Raw genomic sequence first — 27,989 nt, 5'->3', positions numbered from 1 at the left:
CTGGCAATGGTTCTGGTCTTTTGTAGCCCATAGGATTATTTCCATAGATTGTTGTTTTCACTGCTTTCCATGCGTTTGTCTTTTCTGTCCTTACCGGGGTTGTTCTGATGGTTGGAGCAGTGCTGGAGACGGATTTGTGAAATTGGTGCTGGTTGTGGTGGAAGTGCATTGTGACATGGCAGAGGAGGGCTGATGGCTCTCGCTGCGTGGATAAGCACCACGTCAGGCACCTTGATCCCTGTCTGTGTGCCAAAATCCTGACGATAATGAGGGTTAATGACACGCCGCTGCGATAACTTTGGAGCAGACCCAAGGCTTAGCGGGAAAGACTGCAGCCATGGGCAGAGCCACTGCCAGCAGCTCATTGGCTTTGGGTTGCATTGGCCTCTCCTTGCTACCAGCTCGGGAACGCTGCCATACTTTGTGTGGGGAAGGTGCCCTCCATCCCGTGTGCTGGGACAGCTGTCATTGCTGCCCTCCACTGGGAGGGGGTGGGGCAGCTCATAAAATGTCCAAAAGGTTTTGCTGCAACGCGGTGTAGGTGGATGCTTCATCCGTGCTCTGAGTGCATCAGTGGCTGGGGCAGGAACCACATCCTGCAGCTGGAGGATTTTTTCTGTTCTTTCTACTTGAAGCCCTTCTGCAATCTCGATGGAAAAGAAATCCTCCCTCCCCATCACCTATTTGTGATTGTAAGTGCTAACCAGCCATCTTTCTAATAAAAGGATGGCTGTTAAATGGAGCCCCAGAGAGCCGAGCTGCTTACAGGGAGCTGTTTCAACTTATTTCCATGCCAGCTTTGTAATATAATTTAACATAGTTCCAGCCCTTTCTTCTGAATAGTTATTCCCCAGGAAAGAATAGCTGTTCTGTTCTTATGCCTGGCAGACACCTAGCTTTAAGCTGGGCTACGGGGAAGGTGGTGGCACATGGGGTGGCAGAGATCTTGCTATCCATAACACAGATGCAGATTCACCAGGAGTTCAGCTCAGTCCAGGTGACGAAATGCTCTGAAGTTAAAACTCCAGCAGCAAACCTACCTGTTGCACTTCCTTCTTTGTTTCGTTCTTTGAGATTCCATTTGTTTGAATGCTGTCCTGGAGCACAGAGCTGCTTCCAACCTGGTGGCATCCCAGCGTGTGCAGCTCCCACCGCTCCCAGCTAAGGCTGAGCAGCAGAAGCCCTTGCAGCAGAAGCAGAGGCAGAGGTGCAGGCATGCTGGCAGAGGATGCAGGCGGATGCGTGTTATGGGCTCTGCTGGATGTCGAGGTGCACAGTGCACCGTGTGGGGCTCTGTGGGGCTGTTTGGGAAATGCTCTTGGAAGGAGTTGATAGGCCACGTGTCTGCTTTGGGAGATTTATGGACGGGCCTGGCCAAGCTTCCTCTTCTAATGTTTCATTGAAATTTCCCGTGTACGCTGTGGCTGTGGAATGCACGTTGGTGGAGGGGAGGAGAAGCAGCCGAGTGCATGCAGCTCTGATAGCAGCAGTGGGATGGTGAGTCCTTCAGTGGGGACCAATGGGGCTGCGTGTGTGCTTTGCCAGCTTCTTTTCTCACACAGCATTGTGCAGCACGTTCTTAAGAAGGGCAGAGGATAGGATCGCACAGAGGTGGTGCTGGGTTTGCTGCCCATTGTGTCCCCATTTGCTGGAAAGCAGTGCAGATAATCTGGCTGAGCTGCTTCCTTTCTCTACGTCCTATTTCCCTTATATATTCCCCTTTCATGGGGCTCTTCTCTCACTGCTCTGCAACATGTGCATCCTGCTCCATGAGCTCCAGGCATCCCTCGTGCTTCACACTTTGGGTTTGTTCCCAGGCAGAGCTGTGCAGCCCCACAGGAGTGAAGCAGCAGTGCTGCACTCAGCAGGCATTGAAGTGTCTCCAGGTCTGTGGGGCTAAATGTGGGGCTAATTGCATTAGACGTGTCCCGTCCTCTGATGATGGAGGAGTTGTTCTGCTTCATGCTTTTAATCTCACCTGCAGTGCATGGGAACAGCTGGGGGATGCACAGGGTGGGACCATGTGCTGCCCATGCTGGGGGTAAGCAGGGGTGAGCCTGGCTCAGCTCTGTGCACAATGTAAGTTTAGATAAGCAGGAAGGTGAGGAGAAGCAAATTGAGTTCTCCCTTCTTGCAGCAAGGCTCCAATATATGTAACTTGAGCGGATAATTAACAAACTTGTATTTAAATGTGGAGTTGTTCTGGTGTACAACCTGCCAGCTTCTATCCGCAGCATTGCCAGTTATCAGTGCCACAGCCTTACAGTTGTGTGGGTGAACAAACGTTACTGATAACGCTCACGTCTGCAGCAGAATAAAGCAGGCTATGAAAAATACATAAGTGGGGCCTTTGTTGGAAGAGCATGGCTGTGCTTCTCCCCACTGTGATAACGGGTCAGGGCATTTTGCTGTGTTTTCCCTCATGGTGCAGTCATCACAGTTTTCTCTCCCTCCCCCAATGCATCAGCTCATGTGCTTCCATCTCATAGCTTGCATCCACAGGTGACTGCTGCCATGGAGCAGGAGGGGAAAAGGGGGGGTGGGTTAAAAGTGGGCAAAAACAGCGAGGAAAGGAGAGGAAAAAAACCAGCATGTGGGAAAAATGCAGTGTTTTGGAACTTTTTCTCAGTCTGAGCCCATTTGTCCCCATTTCTCCATGGATATGCTTATAGTGCTGCTGGGTGCTGTGATGCTTATTGCAGGGAGCTGACATGGGGCTGTGGTGGTTTGGATTTGCTGGTGTGCAAAGGGACAGCCTCAGCAGCTCTAGGAGCTCCCTTGGTGCTGGCACTGAACCCCTCAAATTCCAGCAAGTGGTGTAGAGAGAAATCCCTGATCCTGTGGAGTGATGGAGAGCCTCACTTCCAGGTTCTGTGTTCATGGCATGCCTTGCTCACTCCAAAGAGCTGTTATTCATGGGATGCATCACCTGGAGCAAAGTCTCAAAGCTGATGGTGAGGTCACCCTGTGGCATTCAAGAGGATCTCCTGGACCTGCTGGTGGGAGCAGGATCCAAGGTGCCGTGGGGAGAACCAGCTCTCTGTTTGGGATTTGGGTGACACGGGTCACCCCATGGGGTGAGTCTGCCTGGGCTGGTGGAACCCCACTCCTCCTGCCTGCAGGTCCAGTGGACAGCTTCATGCAGTGCCCCTTGGGTCTACTTAGCATTGCCAAATGGTGTGGGGGGAATGTGGGAGCAGGATGGGGCTCACAGCTGAAGGTCTCTGTGCCTGGGTGCATCCTGCTTAGCCCTGCCCAGGGCAGAGCCTGGCTGCTGCCTGCCTGTCCCACCACCCAAAATCTCATTTACAGCTGGAGAGAGAGAGAGACCATGCTTGATTTAACATTTTCTTTGCAAATGTAATTTCAGAGAGGGGAATACTTGCATAAATACACATACATCATCCGACTGTCTTTTCCCTTTTAGTCATTCAAACATGTGATTTCATTCCTCCAGCTGTAAAGCCAAGCAGGCGAATGTTAAATTGTTAAATAAGTCAAACATAATTATTCAAGTACCCAGCAGAACACGCTTCACAAGTGCAGAATCTGAAATCCAACACAACGCACGTGGGCAAGCGCTTTGGTGGAGATTGTAGTCCTATGGGGAACGTCGTTTTGACAGGAATGTATTTTCCCTCTCCCCTTCCTCAGCCTGCTGTGTACGGTCCTGATGCTTTCGTGGAACTCCCATTCATTTTGATGGGGAATTATTCAAACCTTTCAGCTCGGTCCCTGAGCTGCAGCCCAGGCACAGCCTCTGCATCTGGCTGAGATATAGCGTGGAAAAAGTTGTTTTGAAGAAAAACCCCTTCTTTATGGCAGAGAGGGAAATATTGGTTAAAATTGAATTTATAGTAATGTTTGGTTTTTTGAGCCTTACTGTCCAGAAATGGAAGACAGACAGTTGGAAAGTTTGTGAGTTCAAAGGAAACCCCGCAGCTCCGAGAATTTAGCAGCAAGCCTCCATTACTGGCCTGTGTATCTGCACCTATTTCTCCATCAGTTTCTCTGATCTTCATATTTGCATGCATGGCTTTAGTGTTGGAGTGCTTATTGGTGGCACTGTCCAGAGCTCCCAGACCTGCATTAAGCTCTGGTGAGCCCTCTTCTTTTTGAGCTGCCCTCCGACCTTAACCCTATGGCACTGGGTTCCCTTGGGCATGAGGTCAAGCATCCCCTGCCTGCTGCACCGCTTGTGGTCATCCAAACCTGAGCCCTTGTGCTGCATCCCATGTGATGTTGACCCCGTGTTGATGCAGGAAGGTAAATCCTTTTTCCCTCTTTCCCCACAGCGCAGGGCTGACCGCAGCACCGCCCGGCTGCTCTTTGTCTCCAGCGACTGATTAAAAGCTTCAAGAGAGAGCATGTGGTGATTAGAGCTGTGTTTTCCTCCCCGTGCAGCACCGTGTGATTATGTGTGTGTATTTTTGGCATCCCTTTCCTGCAGCTCGCTCCTATGTCATTTCAACGTTACGCCTTGAAAATTCACCGAAGCTTCTGGTTCCCGTCGACTCCTCATTTGCTCAATCTGTTCTTATTAATTTTTAAACACACGCGTTTTAGCGGCGGATAAACAGCTGGTGACACTTTCAAAGTTACACTGCATCACCACGCAGCTGACGAAGCTCTCCCAGAATGGGAACTCCTCTGTTTGGGTACCCATTGCCTTTCCTTTGCTTTCTGTGCTGCACTGAGCCATCCCACTCAGCAGGGTGAAAAGGAGCTGGTGCTGGGGCATCCAACTGGGCACCCTGAGCATCTTTGTCATTGCTACTTGCACCCCTTAAATCACTGCCTGAATCATAGAATGAATTTTATCCATAGAATGGCCTGGGTTGAAAAGGAGCACAATGCTCATCCAGTTCCAACCCCCTGCTGTGTGCAGGGTGGCCAGCCAGCAAACCAGGCTGCCCAGAGCCACATCCAGCCTGGCCTTGAATGCCTGCAGGGATGGGGCATCCACAACCAACCTGTTCCAGTGCATCACCACCCTGAGTGAATCTTCCTTTCCTTTTCTTGGGGGCAGCCAAGCTCTCATTTTTTATATATATATATTTTCTTATTTATTTATTTTTAACAGCTGTATGGATTTGTTAGGTCTGAAGGGACCCTTAGATCATCTTATCTCACCCTCCATACAGCAGTGGCTGTGGAAATCCGCCCTGCTCCCCTTCCACCCTGTAATTTGTGAGCTGTGACTGTACACGTCCCGCTGAAGGAGCCAATATTTCGGACATGTTTTACTGCCACTCCTTTCTACATCGGTTTGTAGCACCATTTCAGGCGCTCACGTAGCAGTAAATGCAGTGTCTGTGTAGAGCAGGGACTGAATTTAACCGATCCCATCAAATCAAAGCACTTTACAGGCACATTTACACACTGTTACAGTACAAGCAGGGGACGTAGCTTCTGATTATCGGTGTCTCTGGGATTCAGCCTCGTGCTCTATTTCCTCATCAGCACAGAGCTCCTGCCTTTCTGCAGGCACAGATGCATTCATTGACAGAATGGTATCAGCATCCCACGGCGCAGGCAGTGAATGCCTCCCCTCTGAGCTGCTCTGCCCCTGAGGTGTGGAAGATGCTCTGCATGGGGCATGGGGGAGCGTGGGAGGCTGCTCTGAGCTGTGATGGGAAACCTCTGCTGATGTTGGTGGTTAATCGTTCTTTTGGGGAGGGGAAACTCAGATTGCTGTTCCATGAAGCACTGAGCTAGTTAGGAGGACCTCTCCCAACTTCTTTTTTTTGCTCTGTTGGTGCGCCTGGCTCCTTTTGCAGTGGTGCTGGGAGCTGTTCTCCAGGTGAGGCGGTGGGCTCAGACCTGTGTGTGTGGCTCTGGGGGATTTCACTTGGCAAGCCAGATGGTAATAGCAGTAAAAACCCAAAGTTTGCAAGGTGTTTGTTGCTTCTGGAGGACGAGAGAAGATTGGAGTGAATGAAGTGAAGGTCTCCTGTTCTGCTGTTCTCTTTCTCTTAGTTGTTTCTGCCTGATGTTGCTTTGGGTTTTGAGGTGATGGAGGTGCAGTCGTTGGCTTTCAGCTGTAGGAATGACAGTGTTTCATCCAGGTGAGTGTGTCCTGTTTGGGAAGCTTGGGACAACCCAAAGGTCCATCAACCCCAATGGGCACTGAGGGACATGGTCAGTGGGAATGGATTAGGGTTGGACTTGATGATCTTGGTGGTCCTTTCCAACCTTAATGTTTCTGTGACTCTAAGCAGCTTTGTTGGGAATGCCTTCATTGAGGGGGATTAAACCTAATGCAACCTAAGCCAGTTTCTAGGAAGCAGGTTGGGATATCCCTGCTTGGCATCCGACTCAATGCTTTTTCCATCTGCTCTGACAAATCCAATCAGTGCTGGGGATGGGGGATGCATGACGTTGGGCATTGCGAGTTACGGAGCACAAAGTGAAATGATTCCAAGCACCTTGCTTGGCACAAGGTGGGCTCCAGCCCTGGGGGCATCACTGAGATACTCTTCTGGGATCTCCAGAGCCAGTGGAGATGCAGGGCAGTGTTTTGGCTGCCTGGAAACACAGAGGCAGCAATTAGCTGGCAGCATTCCTTGCATGGCAGTGTTGCTGCTGGTGTTTCCTTCCACGTGCTCATACAGCTCAGCACAATGCTTCTTTGTGGTGGCTTGGTGCTGTGTGGCCGCACAGGGCAATGCAAGCCAAGCTCCGTGCAGTGACATCAGCCATTGTGTTCAGAGCTTTGCAGCCTGCCTCTGTGAATGTATTTAAGTGTTTAAGCTAATTAGCATCTAAGGCTTTTTTTCCTTCCTCCTGTGTTCTTGCTCTTTAGGCACGAGGGGCGGAGTGCCCTGCAGGTGTGAGTGCTTTCAGCAGGATCTCTGCTGGTTCGCAAGGTCCAGACCTTTGGAGCCAACAAGACACTTCCACCTTCTTCCATGCTTCAGCTGAATCTTTCAAAAGCTTCCCTGTTTGGCCCTTTTTCTCAAAGAGAGAGGGAAGCAGGGTGGAAATGCAGCTGTTTACTCCTTGCAGAGCATCGTAGACCTGCAGCCATGCAGGGCAGGGGATCCCAAGGCAGCTCCTTTGGATTTGGAGAAGGAAGGGCTGTCTTTTCTCCCTGCCCAGCCTTACAAACCTGGCCAGCAATTCTTTACCTATTTTAAGTTGGCTGATTGATTGCCTTTTCCTTACTTTTGGGGTCAGCTTGTGCCTATCACCCAGCATGCTGCTGCTCCATCCCATGCTGAGCACTCGGCATCCTTTCAGGTTAATTACAGATCTGCTGCATTGCTAATTGGGGCAGAGGGAAGGAGTTGGCTTGGCCAGGCACGGAGCTGGGCATTGCCTTTGGCAGCAGCTCCAGGGAACTCAACCAAGCTCCTGCCTCAGCCATTTGGGTTTTTCTTTCTCCCTTCTAATTTCCAGGAGATCACGGTTCCCTGGCTTCATTAGTTTTGTTTCCCAAAGGATGTACTTTTATAGCCTGCTTTTCTAACTATTACAAAGCAATGCAAATGAACCCTCTGTGTTTTTCTTAGAGGCAGTTTAGCAGTGTGCTTGGGCTCAAGGGAAGCAGCCCTGCATCTCAGACTGCCTCGTGCTCAGGCATCTCTGGGAGCCCTCCTTGTCTCTGGGCAGCTGGGAGGACAATGCTGAAATCACATCTACACCTTCCATTTCTCCTCCCCTCTAGCTCCCATTGCCCAGATTTATCCCATTATTGCTTTAAGAAAAGCAGAACATGGCTGGGGCTTCCTGGATCCCAAAGGTGATGTGTATTGTGCTGCAATGGTTCACTTGAGAAGTGAGGGCTCGTGGTGCTGGGCAGCAGCTAGGGGAGGTGACAGAGCTGTCCCCATGCACTGCTGCATACCAGGACTAAGGTAGTTCAGCTTCCTGTTTAATTAATGCTGTTCCATATCATGTGGAAATGTGAGAGTGGCTGCTGCTGCTACCTTACACCCCACAGCTGGGACACATCCTAATGACTCATTCCCATATCAGCACTTGGAGGTGATAACAAGTTTTTCCCATCAATAATTTTTTGAGATATCAGGGCTTTTCATTTTCCTTCTTCTTTCACGCTCGTGTTTAACTGCTGTGTCATTTATGATCACTTGCAATTTCTGTGCAAATTGGTGGGGTCAAGCTCAGCCAGGTGGAGATGCTATCAGATGGATGTGTAATTAATTGCAGGGCCTTCCTCTGAGCACTCAGCATTGGGGTCACCGTGATGTGCATGAGAGCTCCCAGCAGTGCTGGGATGCCCATAGAGTGCTGCTGTAGGTATCATTCCACCCTTTCCCAGTAGGAAATCTCCTGTATTCCCAACTCTGGAGGTATGGCCTCAGTGTCTGGTAGCTTTGGTGTTAGCTCCCTTCCTCAAGTGCTTGCATTTATTTTTCCCCAGTCCTTTAAAGTCCCGTCAAAGTAAGCTCCTTGCTTCACTCACTGCCAGGCTATCAGATAGTGATAGCAGAAGTAACTGGATGAGACAGAGACTCAGCATCTGTGTCGGAGAGGAGAGGCCATTAAGCAGCAGAATAAGTATTTATTGCTGTTGTGTTAGAGGAACTTGCCAGCATAAAAAAAAAGCAGCGTTGGTTTCAGGGCATTAATTTCTGTGCCTGGGAGCAGTGTGGGAGCTGCATGGCGCATCCAGGCACAGCTCCACTCACAGTAAGCCTCCTCTATATCAGGCTGCCTTCCTCTTGCCCTCTTTGGCTTTTTGCTTTTGTCTTAGGGAGGTGAGGGACCTCCCTAAGATGGGGGCATCCATGTTGCAGAAGGAACTGAGGAGCTCAGATGCCTCCTCATGGCACAGACCTCAGTGCTTAGGGATGAGGCACTGAGTTACAATTGGATGTGTTCCATCCAATGCTTTGTGACAGGGAAAGACAGATTGGTGCCTTAAATATGGGAGAGGATGTGTGTGCATGTCTGACAAGTTTATGATGATGCGGTACAGTGCCATTAGCTCTAAGTCCACCTGATTACCCTTCTCTCCTCCCTGTCAGGGAATATTGCTGTTTTTGCAATTGCTGCCCACTGTTGCAAGGCTGAATAATAGCAGAAAACATGCTGGCTTCAGATTGCTCAAAATAAGGGTGTTAAAATGATACAAGAGCTGTTTCCCACTGCAAATCAGCTTTGCCAGTGCCTTCAGTGAAGGCGTGTTTGCGTCCCCAATACTTAATGCAGCCAAATCATGGGTTTAATGCAGCATAACGCTGGGTTTAATAACCCTTTTTAAAAAGGAGCACCCAAGCAAATATGGCATGATGGCAGCAGAGCTCCGTGCAGCCCATCACCACTAATGGCCTTCATGCAATGTGCTTCGGAGCTGCAGAACCCACGGATTGAGACCACAGGTTGGGGTGCCAAAGGGAAGCATTCCAGCACCATCGGGTTCTGTGGATGCTCCTGCAGCCACACTGCTCCTTTCCTCCTCTCAGAGACCTGGGTGTGAGGTGAACTGACCCCAGCCTTTGGTGTGTGCTCTTCATGCTTTCTCAGAGGAGTTTTTGGTTTGGGTAAAGATGCTCTCGTCTGGAAAGTGCATCTCTGACAGTGTGCTCTTGTTAGAGGGCTTAACCTCATTATCTTGAGAGGTGTAATCGTTGTCACTGTGACCATAATGCAGCCTGACACGGGCGCTCTGGGCTGTGGCTAAGAGGTCTTGAGGACAATCTGTGTCAGATGCTCATTTCAGATTATTTTAACCCTTTGCTACTCCCATGGCCAAGAATCCCTTTAGCAAAAGGAGGAGTGATGTGTGTCCAGTCTTCCTTGCTGAAAATTAGATGCAAAATCCAGCTTTTACCTGATCTTTCTGCCTCTAGTTTGCAAACTGGACACCCAGCCAGCAGTCTGGACCCACGAGGCTCATGGTGTTTGCATCCCTGGCATGCGAATCAAAGCTTATTGCTGCTATTGCATGGGCACCTCTTGAATTCACTTGAAATGTGAGAAACCACATGCAATGTAATCTACTGGTGGGATTGGGAATTAACACAGAGCAATCCAATGAAATAGAATCACAGAATGCCCCAAGTTGGAAGGGACCCATAAAGATCATCACTTCCAACTCCTGGCTCCACACAGGACCACCCAACTAAACTTGCATCCTTGAATACTTTTCAGTCCTGACCCACTTGCTGAGGCAAGGGCAAAGATTTCATGTCAATCTCAAATAGGAATGGGATATTTCAGCAAAGCCAGCCCAACCTTGTTGGTTGAAGGAATTCCCTGCAACAGCTGTGGGATGCTCAAGAGGCAGCAGCCTCAGCTGCGCAGTGTCTGGGGATGTGGCTGCACGTCAGCTGTAGGTTTGATGTTGGCTGTTCGTGCTGTGCACGTGCTGCAGGGCCTTACAGGCTTTATGCAATGGCACACACAGCATGAATGATGGATCCACAGTCAGCAGGTTATGTTCTGTGCATTTTAGGCTCCATTGCTTGGCTGCACTGCTCACAAGCAGTTCTGCAGGGCTCGGTGTTGGGTTACCAAGTGTTAGTGGTGAGAGAGGCTCATGCAAAAAGCAGGTGATGGATAGTATTGCTCTGGCACTTTTTTTGTTTGCCACTATCCTGCCTTGGCTGTGGCTCCCACTTCTCCCTTGCAAACTGGAGCCATTTGGACACATCACCTTGCCCCTCATTGTGCTCTCATGGCTGCTTTTGTTTCAGTGGCCATTTCCCTGCAGCTCCTCACATCAATGTTGTTGCTGTTGGATACCATTACCCAACTCAGAACCAATTTACCCAGCTTCTGTCCAGATCTGTGATCTGCTTCCTTCCCACTCATAGGCAGAGGATTTGCTCTGAGGATTTATTTCGCCCTTCATGAGTTTAGATACCAACCAACCCCAAAATCAACCTCTATGATTTCAGGCTCTGACTTTACCTTCCCCCTGAGAACCATCTGTGCAGGTGTGACAGCACCAAGCCCTCTGCCCAGGCTTATGGATGCTGTGTAGAGCTTATGAACAAACGCTGGGTTGTTCTGGATGCACAGGACCTGGCCAGGGCTCAGCACAAGGCACAGCCCCTGCAGCCAGCTCTGGGCACAGCAAGGCTGGGAGCTTCCCTATGCAAAGTGTGCTCCAGCCCAGCTGGCTCGGTTTGTTTTTGCAAATAATGAGAGAGTTTATTTTAGTTTCCTAGATGCACAGTGGTACTGCTAGAAATAAACAATGCTGGAGGAAATAGAAGAGTGCTATGCGTGATGATTTATTTATTTTTGTTGTAGTTTATTTTAAAATCCGTAATTCCTAAAAGAAAGCATCGTCAATAAAGAAGATGAAAATTAGTGGGTTTCTTGTGGTTCAAAGGTTCTGTTGTTGGTTGGGTTTGGTTTTTTGCTTTCAGAAATTCTGTTTTCTTGCTCAGCCAGGATTCTTGCAAAGTGACCAATGCGTTTAAAATCCCAGTTTGCAGCTTGGTTTTGTTTCAGAAGTGTAGAACCTTGGTGCGTCTGCTGGGGCGTGCGTGGCTCTCCTCCCTCACCTTGTGCTGGGTCAGAGCAATGACCTTGTGCCACACGGCATACCATAGGGAAAGGAGCAAGGAGGCTGTTTGAGTTAGCTCACGGCAGAAAGCACAAAGGGAACTGGAACGCCAGGAATGCAAAGAGCGTCCTCGCCCTGAGCGGTGAAAGCAGCAGGAATTTCCCAGCCAGCTCTTACAGGTCAGCTTTGGGAGCAGCCCGTGGGTGCATCTGCTCTGCAGCTCCATTGGGTGTCTCCTTGTCAGCCTACGTGTGTGCACTGAGCACAGTTTTACGTGGAGGAAGTAGCGCTGAGAAATGGATGAAGAATCTGCAGAAGACCGTTTTTAAGCTCACAGCTCCTCCCACAAGACAGACGTGCACATCCAGGCGTGCTTTTCCCAAGCAATGTGTACAGATGATTTTGCAAACCCTCTCTGCCCAAGTCCTGGGCTCAGGGCTTTCCCAGTGCTGTGAGATGGGGATGGGGCACCCAGTGCTTCCCAACCCATTGAACACAACCTCATAGCATCTCTGAGAGCAATCCAAGGGTTGTGCTCTTTTGGAAGCGATTGCTTGGGGCTCCAGGATGCTGCAGCCTCAGTTCTCAGCTGTTGAGAAATGGGTGCTGGGGGGGGGATTCCCAAAAGCTCTTAACTGATGGAATAGTGACCATCAGTGATCAGGGAACTGATGGAAAATCGTTTCTTGGGTATGCTGGGAAGCAAGGCTGCTGCACTTCTAGGCTGCCTTGAAAGAAAGGGGAGTTGAGCATTACAGTGAAGTGTAATTCCACTTAGTGTCATATCTGTATTAGCTGTGCTAATGTGTCCTAGGAGCAGCTAAGCCTCGGTTGAGATCACAGACCCCTCGTGCCAACTGCTTTGGATGTGTAATGGAGCAGTTCCTGCCTCGCCTCATAGAAAATGATAGCCAGGAGGGGCAGGAAGTATTACAGAGTTTCTCAGCAAATAAGAAGCTCCTTAATGGGAAAAAATGAGACACAGTTTAGCAAACACTTCAGGATTTACTTACTTTTAAGAATGTTGTTTAATCCTGTTGAAACTGAGAGGATTACTTCTCCTCAAACTGTGCTTTGTGCTGCCTGGGCTGGGGGCTGGTGGAGCTGTGCTGGATGGTGCTTCCTTGCTCCCCACTCCAACCTGCAGGAGCTGTACTGGGAGAGCCCTCCCTGCTGCCGACCCAGCTCTGCTCAGCTGTGTTTTTGGAGCTGCCAAGCTTCGTGGAAGCTCTCTGTATCAAATCCCTCTTGGAAAGTGAGTTGCTTTGCTTGGTACCTGAGCTCAATGCTGGAGCCAAGTGCCAGGTTTTGATGTGCAGGGATGCACAGAGATTGGAGCTTTTCATGAAGGAACAAAGCAAGAAGCATGGCTGTAGTGTGTAGGCTGAGTGTGCTTTTCTCTTACGTTTCCCTGGAAGTCAAACCCCCAGTGTAGCTGTCTGATTCACACACTGAGTTTTGTGCTGTGCAAGTCTAATAATAGATTGCAGAGGAAACTAGGACTTCCCTGGGACTGCTCACACACAGCAGGCACAGTGCAGTGCCTCTGCTCTGTCCCAGGGATCCCAAAGGCAATAAAGAGCTCAGTTCCACCTCCTCTCCCAAACTGGGGATGTTAGAGGGCACGGAGGGATTTGGTAAAATGGGCAGTGAGGTCTTCAAAGTTGCTGACAATTTGGGGATTGAGACTTGTTAGGAGATGGTAGCTGGTTCAGTGCTTGTCCAAAGCAGAGATGGGAATCTCACCAGCTGGTGCCTGCAGCTTGCTGGCAGCAGGGCATGTGGCTGGAACACCTTTTCTAGAAGTGATCAACTTTTGCCCGTGTTCCTTCTTTTGTTATATTACAGTAAAGTGAGGAACTTTATGCTTTCTCTTCTAGTTGCTCAGTGTTCATAGCCCCCCATCAGTGGCTCCAGGGCATCGCTGTAAAAACCAGGCCAACAGGGATGGTGCTGTGGTTGCTATCCAAACAATCTCCAAAGAGTGAGAAATTGGCTAAAATAGGCTCTTGATAGCCATGGCAAAAACGATGTTTTGTCTAATTAAAAAAATCCCTTATTCATGCCCTCTGGATTAGAAGGAGCTGTCAGGGGTAACATCTTATTAAAAATAAGAAATAAATAAGGATGCTTTGTTAACGCCCCATTAGAAGCATTGCGTGGTGGACAGTCAGGGCTCTGAGGTGAGAGGAGAATCCCCCGTTGCTCTGCGGCTCCTTTCAGTGCTGGATGCCCCTTGATGATCGTTTATTGGCCAAGCTTTGATATTCACGGGCTCATTTGCCTTGTTGAATAATTCAGCATCTCAGTTTTCCAAGTGAAAGTCAGCTGGGAAAGGCCAACCTGTGGCAGCTCCTTTGTGAAAAGCCAGGAGGTCCCTTGGGAGCACTGCCAAGCACTGGACAGCTTCTGGTGGTCCCAACCCAATGGGTTCTTTGCCCAGCAGGGAGCTGTGGGGCTGGGGGCAGCAGGGACCCATCCTGTAGCCCTTTATCTGCATCCCCTAGAAATAATAGGTTTATCTTTTCATTCTGGCTTTGATAAACGGTGAATGGGAGCAAGGATAAGACATGGTTTGGATCAGTGACTGAAACAGTTCTTTGTTTTTCTTCACTTAAAATTCTGCGTAGCAATTAAAACTTGCATCAAATGAAAGAGAGTTCTCAGAACCAGCTCGTGGCCTTACTGTTCTTGGTGGCAATGCCGATGGAAATATTTCATGTTGAAGCCATTCTGGTTGCTTTCTGCCAGAAGAAGGCAAAGGATTGCACTCATCCCTGACAGACTGAGGGTGCATTGTTATTGGAGTGCAAGTAGGCAAAATCGTTCAGTTTTGGAAGGTTTGCCTCAATAACATCACCATCAGTGGAAAGAGATAGGAGGAGTTACAAGTCTTTAGAAATAAAATAGGAAGTAAAACATATATATTTTCCAATGGTACTCTGTTACACAAACCCTAATGGAGCAGATCTGGCATGGTGGAGATGAGTTGATAATTGGACTGGATGATCTTAGAGGTCTTTGCCAACTTTAATGACTCTGTGAATCTATTAAATGAGCTGCAGGATGGGGTTTCCTGGGGCGATGCTGTTGCATGGTGTCTGTGTAACTGGAGGCTGGATGCCTTTTACTCAGAGGTAAAAGCAGAGGCTGTGTTGGCTGTGATGGTGCCCACCCATCCTCATGCTGTGACACACTGAGGAACGGAGCACATCCACCACCGGGTGGCTGTGGGAGCAGAAGGTGTTCAACAAACTGTCCTCTGTCTTCAATGAGGATTTTTTTTTTTTCTCGTTTCCAGGTGATCTCTGCAGTATCCAGACTCTCCTTCCACAGTATTGCTCAAACCAAAGGAATTAGGTAAGATCCTTTTGATACAATGCCTTAAATATTGTTTCTACCTCTCCCTGCACAGACTCATAGTGTTTAATCACACCAGGCTCTCTGGAAGCATTAGTATGACTGGGATAAATCAGGGTTAAGCAGACATCGAGGATGCCACTGGGACATAGGCAGGGTATTGTAAAAGCACCTTGCCAGCTGCTCAGGAGTGGCTTAGAAAAAAAGCAAGTGGAGAAGCCATGAGTCAGTGCTGGGGAAGGAGCAGGGTGGGGTGCAGCTCCTTTCCATGGAGGCTTTGCTCAGGACTGCTGCCTTGCAGACCAAGTGGGCTCTCGGTGCTGTGCAGCTGGGCAATGCCTTCCTGCCTTTAGGAAAGGCACCTGAGCACCGTGTGTGCAGCAAAGCTGATAAATGCTGCAGGCAGAGCTGCCTTCCTGCTGGGGCTGCTCGTGGAGGGAGTCAGGGAGGAGGAATTCCAAAAAGCAAACAGCCCTGCTGAGCAGAGCCATGACCTGCATCTCCGTTCAGTCCGCTGCAAATTGATTGCTATCGATTTTCTTGTTTGTGTGCGTTTATGTTACAAATCTGGGAACATCTTCTCATTAGGAAGAGATTTAACTGGGAAGAGCTCTCAACCTCGTGAACCTTTCCTCCTTTTTTATTTTTACTTTTATCAATGTTTTTTTTCCCTCCCCTCGCTCTGAGCTGTGTAGAACACTTGCTCTTAACACCAGACCTTGTCATGCTGTTGTTCTACTTAGGGTGTAGCACAGCATCATTCTATGGCAGCAGACACAGCCAGATGTGGGGCCACATCCTGTCCTCAGCTCCCCCTTTTGCTCCCAGCCCATGCCAACCACCCCACACCACTCTTTTCCCCACTGCAGTTTATTTCCTTAGCATCACGTGTTATTTTCCCTCTGCTGATATCGCCGGAGGGGGAACAGCTTTTCACATGTAAAACAAACTCTGAGTCTTCCCATCTGTTAAGCACAAATCCCACAGATACCACCCAGAGTGGGGGAGCAGAGGTTGAGGAATAGAGGCATGCTGTGAGTTAGGGGCTGTTTGCTGTTAGGGACAGCCCTGGTGCTGGATGCAGGGCAGGGCAATGTGCAGGCTGGGATGTGTCCGTTGTGAATGTGCTGATTTTTCTCATTCATCTTTACAGCATTTACAGTCCCTGCTCCAGTCCCTTATCTCAGAAGCCTCTGGCACCGTAATTACACAAGAATAGCACAGGGCTTAGTGGGGCTTTGCTTATAACTCTGTTTTCCCTGCGAATTAACCCTGCTTCTCTGCTCTATTGTCAGAACAGAAAACACCGTCGCATGAAAATCCCCCACTGGGCTGTTCCTTCCCATCACCCCATCCCTGCAGTCTGAGAGCCCTTTCCTTTGTGAGATGATTTCTTAGAAGCCCCAATGATGAGCTAATCGCAGATGAATTAAGTTACTCTGTGGGAAGGAGCAGCAGATCCAGCCCCCAAAGGGACTGCCCACCAGCTCCCCAGCCTTGGGAACATGCTGCCATTGGAATAAATGGGAAAAATCATGCTGGCTTAGGCATGGTGCTCAAAGAACATGGCAAATCCAGTGCAATTAGGGTGGTATATGGACTGTGTGGTCTTCAGCCCTACAGCATGGACATGGATCAGTGTTTTAAGGGCAAGAATTCAGGATTGCGTAAACTAAGAATGAAATAAATCCCCAGCCTTATCACTTCCCCTTAAATAGATTTCATGGCATGCAGGGTAGGAAAATAAAAATCAATCTTCTATGCTATTCAGTGAAAAAAGAAAATAATAGTCATTCTGTCTAATAATATCTGGATTCATGAACCTTGCCAGAGAAAACCCTGTTTTGCAGAGTAAATCAGATAGCTATCAGGAGAGCAACGTGGGGATGACAAAATGCTTCTTCCTAGGAGCAAGGGGCAGGCAGCCAAACAAGCAGCAGCGCTGGGCTGAGCACCATGGTGCAGCTGCAGCCTGTGCTGCACATCTCCTGCTCTGCTCTGGCCTCAGCTGCTTCTTCCAGAAGTTCTCAGGAGGGCCCATTTTCACTCTTTAAAGAGAATCAGAGGAAATAAGGTTGATTTTTTTTTTTTTTTTTTGGATAAAGCAGTGTGTTGAATGGAGGTGGGTGCACAACGTTTGATCTTGTTTGGGAACACGGATTCTGCAGTGATGCAGCAGTGCCCTTTTCCCACTGTCTTCGTCCATGTGTTGTTTTATGAGGTTGCGTGGGGACAAGAAAAAGCTCATCCTCTTGAGGCATCACCCATCAGCTGAGGAGATCTGTATTATCATTTTTGTGTCTCCTCCTCTTCTCCATCTGTCTGGATGATGTCAGCAGACCCAGGAGGAGGTTACCACCACACTCCTTGCCTACCCATGGCTGGCTCTGATCAAGGAAGCTTTGTTCCAGGTCCAGAGCCCCTGGAGCTTCCACTGCAGACCTGTCTTGCAGCCCATGGAGTCTGTTACCTGTTTCTTACAGTGGCTGGCACTAAATGCTTCCAAGTTCAGTGTGAGGACTTTGTAGTGGACAGGAGCAGTGCATTCTTGGAGGGATATTGTACAGAGGTTCCCCTGTGAGCATGTTTTCTTCCCCTTTCCATGTTTTCTTTCTTCTCTCTGAAAGGCAGCAGAACTTCTTGCCCCCCCAAAAAAAGCAAACCCCAGGATTTGCTTCTAACAACTTTTCTCTCAGCCTTTCTGCTGCAGCCCAGTTGTTCCCACTGCCCAGGAGCACCCAGGCCATCACACACCTGGTGCTGGCGAGCTCCCCGGGCTCAGCACGAGCAGGGGGCAATGTTTTGTCATCTCCCCAAGATGTGTTTTTCCTGGAAGCAGAGCTATGCAAGCAAAGCAGGAGGTGAAGGAATATTGGCTCCTGCTGCCTGCATGCATTTTTAATGCGCGCAGCGAAGCCATCTGAGAACGGGAAGGAGTCAGTGCGTTCAAAGGCCTTTTAGTGAGGTCCTTAATCTAAGTAAGTCCTTTATATATGAGCTGAACCTTTAAGTGACTTTCTTCAGAAGGCACTGCAGTTAATAAAGCAGGTTTTATAACGTTTGCAAATGGGGAGGAGGGAGGGCCGCCGCGTTTGTCACGCTGCTGCGCTCTGCTCTGTGGCTGCGTCTGGGGAGGATGAGGAGGGGGAAGAGGATGGTGCTGTGCTCTGCACGGCTGCTGAGGGTCCCCTGGGGATGGGGGATGAAGAATTTGTCAGACAGGTGCGTTGCTTTGTGCTGGTGGTGGCTGGGCTGCGGGGCCCCCCGCCCCTGGGGATGGAGGCTCAGTGCAGGAGCGGATCCATCCGGGTGTGAAAACGTGAGCAATTAAAGTCGCTAACGATTAGGGCCTGAGTGTCTTCGGGCGGTGAGGAGGTGGTTGCAGGAGCTCTTTTGCAAGGCTGCTTTTACAAGGACTGTTTTATTCATTGCCGGTGCACTCGCTGTAATTGCACTCTACCCATTATGTTTTTTACTGCTGTTGTGTATCCATCGCGCACACTTCAAGTGTTGCTATAAAACAGGTTTAGAAAGCTGTGTAAGGGATCCGTGCCTTGAAAATGCATAGGGATGCTTCTGCTCTTGGGGCTGGGGTACAGCTCTGAAACACGTGTCTGCATGACCTGAGCTGTCAGAAGCCATCCGTACGTGTCCTGAGCTCCTGGTGCATGGCAGCCTTGCTGCCCCCAGTCCTCACCAGCACAAAGCTGCAGAGGTTTGGGCACAGAGCTTACAGTCATGGAGTCGATTGGGGATGGCTCCTTGTGACACCCGCAGAGTTGAGTTAAGAGTGACCAAAGCTTCTTCCTTTGGTGATAAGCAGGATCCTTGGCTAAAAGCAGCTCTTTTCCAGCTAAAAACACTTCCAACAGGTTTATTTTGGCAAGCATGTATCCTCACAGACTTGCTCCTAAGAGAGTCTGAAAAATGTCATTGAGATGTTTTGCTGCACAGCCGCTTTGCAGGTCAGGGAAATGCTGAGGTCACTCCATGAGCATCTGCTAATAAAAGCAGCTTCCCTCGCCCTCTCCACACCAGCAGTTCTGTGGAAGGAAGACGCAGTCCTGAAGCGCACAGCTCTGCTTTGCAGCCAAACTGAGGGCATGCTGCTATGTCACAGCTCCTTGCCACTGGGGGCCATGCTACCATCAGGCTCCCTGCCCTATGGAATCATTAAAGTAGGAGAAAACCTTTAAAAACCCCAACTCACCCCACCGTGCCCGCTGGCCACATCCCTCAGTGCCACATCTCCATGGTTCCAGGACATTTCCAGGCACGAGGACTGCACCACTCCTGTGCCCATGCCACGCTGAGACATCTTGCACTGTCAGTCTGCAGAGTTTTCTATTTTCTCTTTGGGAAAGATGTTTCTGGATTCCCCTTTTGATTTCATCCATCTGTCATTGTCAAAGTGGAGCTGAAGTGACGAAGAAATCGCGCTGCTTTCTAGAGCGAAGCGCTGCTACATGGGAATTCAAAAAAGAAAAAGCGATAATGTGTTGAAACATCAAATTATATGAGCTGTTATTTTCTTGTCTCGTAGTCTCCAGAAGTATTTGGTTCAGATTGGAGCTAAAGATAACCCAGGGCGTGCAGCTAACCCATGGGCACTGCGCAGAGGGCTGTGCCGAGTGCTGGAATTGCTCTCCTGCAGAATCATCATCTCTGTGTTATCTGACGATAAAGCTTGCTGCTTCCTCACTGAATTTCTATCAGAATTAATCTTGGGAGAATTTTTTTGCAAGTTCCAGACCGCAAATAACAGCGAATCATAATTTTTTCAGGAGACATGTCTAAAATTTGGCACCGCACGAGGCTGTTCTTTCCAGGGATGAGTAATGTAACACAATAGCATGATTTTAATTAAATTCAGCAGCTTTTGGTATGCTCCGATGTGCCTTGTTCTGCAGGGAGAATTGATTCCGCCCTGCTTTATTAGCGGACGCTAATAGCGTGCATCTCAGCTGCCTCGCAGCACTTTCCCAAAATCACTCCCTGGGTTTGTTCCCATTTCACAGATGGGAACCAAAGCTCAGGGATGTGCCCAAGGATGGGCTGGGAGCAGTGCTGGGGAAATTTGGGTCACATGGTCAGCTCCCACCGCCTCGGTGTAGCTCTGAGTAATGCTGGTTTCATCCTTTTAACCCCACTGAAATCCGTGATGGATGCGTTTCCAGTTGCACGCAAGCATCTTGCAAAGCCACATGGTTTTCTTTGGACAGCCCCACGAGTGCTGTGCTGATGTAATGTTATGATGTGTTTCAGCCTGAGGGGTGTCAGAGCCCGTGGCCAAAGAGTGACCCGTGGTGCTGGGGCAGTCCTGTGGTCAGGGACCTGGGAGGTGTTGGGATCACCATCCCTGGAGAGCTGTGGAGAGGTGACACTGAGGGATGTGTCAGTGGGCACAGTAAGATGGGTTCAGGTTGGGCTTGGAGATCTTAGAGGTCTTTCCCAACCTGGATGATTCAGTGATTCAGTGACTTGCTGTTCCCCAGGGGAGGACCCGTAGCACACAGAGCCATCTGTAGGATGGGTGATGTGTGGCTAGTGCTCGTCCCAGAGCTCTGGAGCAGAGCTGCACTCATGCTTAGGTCACTATGTTAACTTGGGGGTATCCATTTGGGTGTCAGCTGATGACCAAATGTTAGTAAGGAAAGGGGTGCTGCTAGGATCCTACAGATGAGGTCTGAGCACTTCTAGTTGTGTTCTCTGGAAGGGTTTCTTGCTGTACATGGGTGCAGGTGGATGTGTGCAGGATGAAGGCTCTACTCACACCCACATCCTTCAAGCAAATGGCACATGGTGCAAGGACATGCCAGCGGGTCCCATGGGTCAGACTTGGCCAAAATTAGAGGACCTGAGACCAGCTGCTGACTTAACACCAAAAGCCTGAAGTCTAAAACCTTGGTGCAGTCACGGGCTTCTGTAGGGTTTCTGACTTGCTATGATGTTTGCTTCAAAGGGGCTCATTGGAGGATCTGTATATCCAGACACGGGGTTGCGAGTTACTGCAAGGCATAATTATGGTTCATAGGATATCCTGAGTTATCCCATAAGGTCCCTTGGATTGGATCATTGCATCCAACTCCTGGTCTCCTTGCTGGTTGTAGATACCATGCCATGAAAATGTTTTTCTGCCACATCCTGAGCCAGAAGCACTCAGCACAGCCCCATCCATCCCAACAGAGCTGGAGAATCCCATCTGCAGCAGCTTCAGGCTCTGTCCCTTTCCATTTATTCCAGAATCCCTTGCAGAAGGGGCAGCAGATGGGAGCAGCTCAGGTTTCATGGGTGTCACATACCCTTTTTAAAGCACTGAAGTGCTATCATTGGACGTGGGGAAATGGGGCAAGATTAACATGCTGACATCCAGCTCCTGGTGAGCGCTGGGCCATCTCCCATGGGTGTTTGCTGAGGGTGCACGTGGTCTCACAGCTCTGCCCATTGGGTCCCTGGGGAGGGCTGTGAGTGGGACTTTGCCACCCTACTACCAGGCTGGTGTTGTCCTCCAGAAATGAGACAGGAGAGAGAAGGAAAACAGAGGATTAGTTATGCTGGGTTCATCCTGCTCTCATACATGGATTTGAAGCTAAGATGCTACTGTATAAAATCATCTGCGTAAAGCTGCCCCATCCCTGACCCTCTGTGATGGCATCCAGAGGTGAACAGCTGGCTTCAGCTGCTAGGACAAGGTGCCCAGATGCTGAGATATGTTCATAAATAAATCTTCCTGCTTATTGCTTTTGGAGAGCTGCAGCCTACCTCGTTCTCCTTAAATAATTCAGAGGAGGGAGTGGGCAGGCAGTGCCCTGAGCTGTGCTTTCCCCACGGCTGGGGCTGTGCAATGGAACCAGGGGTGAGGATGCGGTGTGGGATGGACCTGAGCAGCTGCTGAGAGCTTTGTGCATGAGATGCCTCCTGAAATATTCATTGATTATCACCCGGGGGTGCTCTCCTGCCTTTCCTTGCGTTTCCAGGGTGCTCCGTGGTGTGCGTGTGTATGAGAGCTCTCCATCCCAGAATACAGCCAGAATGCTTTGTAAGATCACAGGGATGCTCTGCAGTGGATGTCAGCACTGATCAGCTGTGCTGGTTCTTGTCATCAAGCTGAACTCCCTGACAGATCACTTTGTCTTAACGTCCCTCTTAGGCTCTCAAACACATAGCATCGATCCTCCTTGTGTTTTCTTCTTTGATCTCTGGAAATGATGCTGTTGGATGCAGCGGGCTCAGTCTGTAAGAGCTCTGCTCTGGGAGGGATATGGTCCTTAAGAGACTTTTCCAGCAGTGTTTGGTGTTGTTGGGGTTTTTGCTCTTCATTCATGAAGTATAAATGGCTCGGCAGGTGTTCTTTGGTGATAGATTGAAAAACAAAGCCAAGTGCTTAAATAATGGTTTTAAATGAGAGATTTGTTTTCAAACAAACCTAAACAATTTGGGAACTCTGCAAAACTGCTGGCTTTCAGTGGTCTCAAAGTATTTTATTCGTTACTGTTGGACATTTCCAGCTATTGCAGTTAATACTGCTGATGGGGAGTAACACACCCAGGGGTCTGTAAGGATTTTGTAGGGAATCACAAGCTCTTTGTGCGCTTTATTCCCAAGGTTTCAGCTGTTTTATTACCTTTCTGTTTAATAACTGCACTCGGACTGGTCACAGATAGCATGGTGAATAGCATGGGATTCTCTCATGGCACAAACAGGGGGAGCATCACTGGAATCATGTGTGGCTTTTGCACGGGCAGCTGGGGAGAGCAAAGCGCAAACCCAAGGCATCCTCCAAATGGCCATCCTTCAGCTCCGAATTTTAGATGGTTCATTTAGTCATCTTCTCTTTGCTGTGACCTCCTAATTGCATTCTGAGCATCCCTATCTAGCCATTACATTGCAGAGATTCAGGTTATTAATTCTTCTCCTGCCCATGGTCAAGGTGAGGGCTCCTTGTGAAGCTGCCGTCTCCCAGAAACTCTCATTAGGAAATATTTTTCTCTTTGCTGCCTCCGTGCCTTACATGAGGGGGTTTTATCACAGCACCCGATTACACCTCCAGCCCAGATTTATGGTTTTGTGATTTTAATGTTCTTTATAGCTCCTTAACTTCTGCCGTGGGGAGCGCTGGGGAAGGAAACAGGAATGAAAAGCAAAACATTTAGTGTTTAGAAGAAAGTAGGTTGTGCCTCTTGGTGGGATCTTGTTTTTGCTTTAACCAGAAGTACTTAAGCAGAGGCCACCTCTGGTTTCTCCTCTCCCCCAGTGCTGTGTGGGTGCTGCAGTGCTGCAGTTGGTGCTGAGGGTTGGGGAGGGGTGATCCCAAATGGCACAGCCCCATCTCTTGGCCCCATCTCTCTTCCCCATCCTTGCCCCTGGCACCTGTGCCTGGTTGGAGGTAGCTTGCTCACCAAGGCAAGGCAAATTCATGCTAGAGGCTGGATCCCCACCCAACAAATTCAGGGTCTGACCAGGCCGTGTATTAAATCTTTCAGGAGAGGTGATCTGTGGTGAAATGGAAGGTGGGAGGGCAGAGGACAAGGGCACACACGTGGGGGCAGCAGGAGGTTTGCATGCAGTCAATGTCACAAGGTGCATCCAGCCCCATAGAGCCAGGGCCCCATGCCAGCAATAATATATTGCCTTTAATTAAAGCAATATTTTTCATCTCCTTCGTACGTTATTTGATTATTACTTCAGAACGAGCCAAGGAATTCTTGCTTTTCCCCCCATTCCTCTCCCTTTCTCTTTTTAATCCACTTCCCCCCCCCCTTCCTTTTGCCTTTCTGGTGTCCCCTCAGAGTTTTAGCTTCTTTCAGCTGTTGCAGCATTGCTAACATGAGGGAGCCCTGCTTTTGTAGGGACTCCCTCATCCTGGTCCTGGTGGGACTCACTGCTGGCGATGCTCCTTTAAAGTTTCCTCCATCCCAGGAAGTCCATCACCACCCCTGTGGGTGCTCAAGGCACACCTAGGTGCAGCACTTGGGGACATGGTCAGTGGGGATGGGTTAGGGTTGGACCTGATGATCTCATATGGTTTTTTTTCCAACCTCTGTGATTCTATGAAGACTTGCTGGATGCGGATTGATTTCCTAGCAGGCTGTTTGTGCAGGGCTTGGGATGCTGCTGGGTGGTGCAGCTCCTCACTGCAGCCAAGACAATGTCCTGATGCCTCAATAACAACAAATGTGTTTGCAATGTATATTTTGCTCGGGGAACAGCCCTGTCTGGCACAATGTTTTGGGCCAAGCTGAGTTCATTGGGGTTCAGGAGCACCAGTAACACTGTGCCCATCTCTTTTGCAGGCCATTCCCTTCAGAGGAGACCACGGAGAATGATGATGATGTGTACCGGAGCCTGGAGGAGCTGGCTGAGTGAGTCCTCACCTTTGCAGGGGAAGGGCACGCAATGGGAAAAGTTGCAATTTAATTCTAGCAAACTCTGATAAAGTCTGACAGTAGGGCCTGGAGAGCCAGCTCGGCTGCTTTGATTGTCCTGCCAGGAGTTTGTTGGGCTCTTATGAGAGTCTGTGCTTTCCCACATAGAGCCCTGGGAGACGTCTCTATGAGTCAGGCTGGGTTTATGGGCAGCCCAGTGGGATCAAGCCCTTGGAAACCCCCTATTCTGAACCCTAACCCAACTGCTGGGCCCCCTCTGCTGCAGAAGCCCTGGGTGCAAACCCTGCAGTGGGTTCCAAGCACCTCTGTGTTGGTGAATAACCCACACAGGTCTTGTGTGGTGCAGTACACACACCTGTGTGATGTATATTTTTACAAGCAGCCCAGTTTGCAAAACCAGTTGTGAATGCACCGAGGCGTGCAGCACCCTCTGTGCATGGTAGAGCAGCCAATGAACCCTTTGCTGGGATAGGGATGCCCCAAATCCGTGCCAGTCCCTCACGCACAGCGCTACGTGCTCTGGTTGGCATCCTGCATCTATATTTATCTGCCATTTCGGTGCCTGTATTTGCTGCCCTGAGCTGTTTTGGTGATATAACAGGCTTTTAAACAACCTTGAACTAAAATGTATCTGCTGAAGTGCTGGCCCAATTGGAATTCGATGGCAGTATTCCCCCTGGCTCTGGCAGGGCCAGGGCTGTGCTTATGAAGTGCACTCTGTTTCATACACAGAGAGAATCCATATGGGTGGATGTGCGGATTTATGCAGTTAAATATTATCGTTCCCCAACATAAATAATAAGCTCCTTAATCCAATGAGTTCCTTATGGCTTCAGTTATTACAAAAGTAAATCATAAATTGCCAGCACAGGAACACAGGATACTGCCATCCCCTGCTTGTGGTTTCGTCCCAACTGCTGCAGTTTAATACAATTTTAACTTATAAAAGGATCCTTTCAAGAATAGCATTCTGCAGGTCCCCCCCCCCCCCCCCAAAGTTCTCAAAATCCCTTTCACATCAAGTTTTCATTCTCACACACATGAGCACACATGAGAAATGTTTGTGCACGAGCAGACTTGGCCTTGCAGCAGGTTATTCTGCACTGACCCGTGTGGATTCTTGCCTCAAACTGCTTTGCTGCTGGCTGTCATTGCAGCAGCCCTGGGCAGTGGGATGGGATGCTGAATGCATTGGGGTCTGAGAGGCTGAGAGCTGCTCCAGCTGCTCCTCATCCCTTCGCTTGAGCCCATTCTTATTCAGCTCCTCCTTACACCATCACATGGGAGCAGTGGGGAAAGGAGTGTGTAAATAAATGTGGGGATAGTTCAAATTCCTTCATAGAAATCAGTGCTCTGTTGTGCAGAGGCACAGCCTAGGAGACGGAGATATCATTCATCTGCAACAGGAAAAATAACCCTGCAGAGCCTCACGAGCCCCTTCCTGCCCTGATAAAGGAGCATCTCTGCAAGGAAGCTTCTCTGCAGCTTGCTGCTTGCTCTGCACACCCGTTTGGCATGCTGGCAAAGCACGGGGCTGCATGAGAGAACCCTTTCTTAGCAGCTGCCCATCTTGAATCAGCAGAACAAGGGCATCATTCATGGGCTGGGAGTGACTCAGTCCACCCCAGCAGCTTTGCCTTTCGTATTGCTCATCACCCAGCAGCCCTGGGGAGGTGAGTGTGTCCCAAATGTCGTGTCAGAGGCGAGGAAATGGTTTGCACAGCAAGCAGTAAAGTGACCCAAAATGCATGGAATCTATTGCTACCAACCAGCAAAGCCACACGCAGCAATCTTCTCCCTTGCAAAAGAAGCACCCCCACATCTCCGTGCTGTTATCTGTGCACAGATATTGCAAGTTATCCAAGGGGGTTATTTTTGCCCCTTGGAGTGTTTCACTTTGCACTGTGATATCAACAGTGTTTTGGGGACTGGTGTGAGGTTTTCTGATTGTGGCTGATATTTTGGGTTAATCCCTGCTCAGCAAAGCAATTATGAACAAGCTTGTGATGGAGGTGCAGATCTGGGGTCAGAAGCAACAAGATTTGTCCGTGAGAAGCAAAGTGCAGAAGCGAGCTGTGTGCCCACGGGCAGCACATGGGAGCCTGCTGGGTGCAGAGGATGTTGGTGCCTTGCTCCCACCTTTGGGGCAGAGCACATTTTCCATACAGATTATCCTATCACCAACACAGGGCTGCCCATCCAGGAGGTCATTACAGACAATTTCATGGAGATAACTATTTATTTTATCTTTTTTTTAAAGAACAATTGGTGATGGAAAGGGGAGGGAGAACTAAAAGGCTCTCAGGGGAATGGGCAAATTCTCTGATTCCCCATCCTCAGCCATTGGCCAGATGGCAGCCTGGGAGCAATGGGGCAGATGGGGAGGGCTGGCTGCTGCTGGTGCTTTCCTTAAAAGTGAGAACTTCTGTCCAAACAACGCCATTCATTTGGGCACAGGCCTGATCCATAAGCTGTCCCCCACCATGAGCTCCTTTGTTATATTCTTGTATTTCTTTCCCTGCTGTCACCAGTGTACCTTTGTTGTATCTCCCAAAGCAATGATGTGATCAGCAGAATCTCTCAAATGCATTAAAGAAAAAGAAAAAAAAAAAAAAAAAGAATTGAGAAGCCAAGGTGAGATGATAAGTTAGCTGCCACTTTTCTCATTATTTTTTTGTGTTGGAAAAACCACACACGCCAGCCAGATAAATAAATTGCTCTGTGGTCCAGGACTCTCAAGCCGTAGCACTTGCACACATCTTTTCTTCTTCATCACCCAGTTTTTGTATCCTGCTTGGGCTGTCCCTAAAGTTACATTCATTGCTATAACTCTTTGAGGCTCATTTTTGAGATTATAAGGTTCCACTGTCCTGCCCACAGGGTTGGGAGGTTGGATTTGGTTGTTGGATGTCTTATTTTAGCTCCTTTTCCCTCTTCCTTTTGCCCATCCCGGTGGCTCTGGGTTTTTCATCAGCAGAGTGAAGCAGTGCTGTGGTATGGGTGGATTTTGGCATGGTTGGTTCCTTGTGGTGGAGGGCGTTTGCACAGAGCTGTCATTGCCAGGGAGGAAAAGCTCAGCCAACAGCACTGCTTTTGCCTCAAACTGCCTTACATAAGAAAAGCTTTTTAGTCTTTTTGCCTTGAATGAGCTTCCTTGGCTGGGCAAGATGCTGCCAGCCCAAAGATGGTTATATTCATCTTAATAACAGTAATTGTAAACGCTGGTGTCCTCCTCTGAAAGGACAGAATCCCTTTCCTTACCCCAGAGCTCTCCATGAACCTCCTAATCCAGGCTCTGATCCCTATGGATAACTCTCAGAGTCTGCTGCTGTTAGTGAAGGTGTAAATTCCTGGTGAAGACAGAAAAGAGGATCTGACCTCAAATCACACCTTGGACCTTGCTCAGGTTGTGCAGTCAGTGTGTAGCATGCTCGGGATGCTGAGCCTATTGCCATGATAAATGCCCAAAGTACCTGCCCTGCTTTCCCACTCCTTCCAGCATTTCAAATTCGGAGCGCTCATAAGTTGCTGCTGTCAAAAATCACCCAATGCCTGTTCTCTGGTTTAATCATAGGGTGTGAGCAGTGCGTATTTTCACTTCTGGCAGACAAAATATGAGTGATGGTGCCAGCAGCTGGGCAGGCTGCTCTGAGAGAGCAGCTCCGTGCCACTTGGCTGGGCACCAGCATGCTCTGGTGCTCGTCAGCAATACAGCAGAGACGTGTGTTCATAAACAAGGCTCCATCCAGCAAGGATGA

General features: G+C 49.3%; 1 protein-coding gene across 2 annotated transcripts in view; it reads left to right on the top strand.

The window, feature by feature from the left end:
• VAV2 (vav guanine nucleotide exchange factor 2) overlaps positions 1 to 27,989 on the top strand; it is a 99,898-nt gene that overhangs the window by 47,824 nt on the left and 24,085 nt on the right. For both annotated transcript variants that reach the window (XM_031601817.2, XM_031601816.2), the window contains exons 3-4: positions 14,787 to 14,845; positions 24,139 to 24,207. In XM_031601817.2, coding sequence (XP_031457677.1) covers positions 14,787 to 14,845; positions 24,139 to 24,207 — 128 coding nt within the window. The remainder of the gene's footprint in view (positions 1 to 14,786; positions 14,846 to 24,138; positions 24,208 to 27,989) is intronic.

The sequence above is a fragment of the Phasianus colchicus genome, chromosome 19, assembly GCF_987193195.1.
Source record: "Phasianus colchicus chromosome 19, bPhaCol1.hap1.1, whole genome shotgun sequence".
Classification (NCBI taxonomy): Eukaryota; Metazoa; Chordata; class Aves; order Galliformes; family Phasianidae; genus Phasianus; species Phasianus colchicus.
The sequence above is the reverse complement of the archived record's forward strand: the minus strand, read 5'-3'. Positions and strand labels throughout refer to the sequence as shown.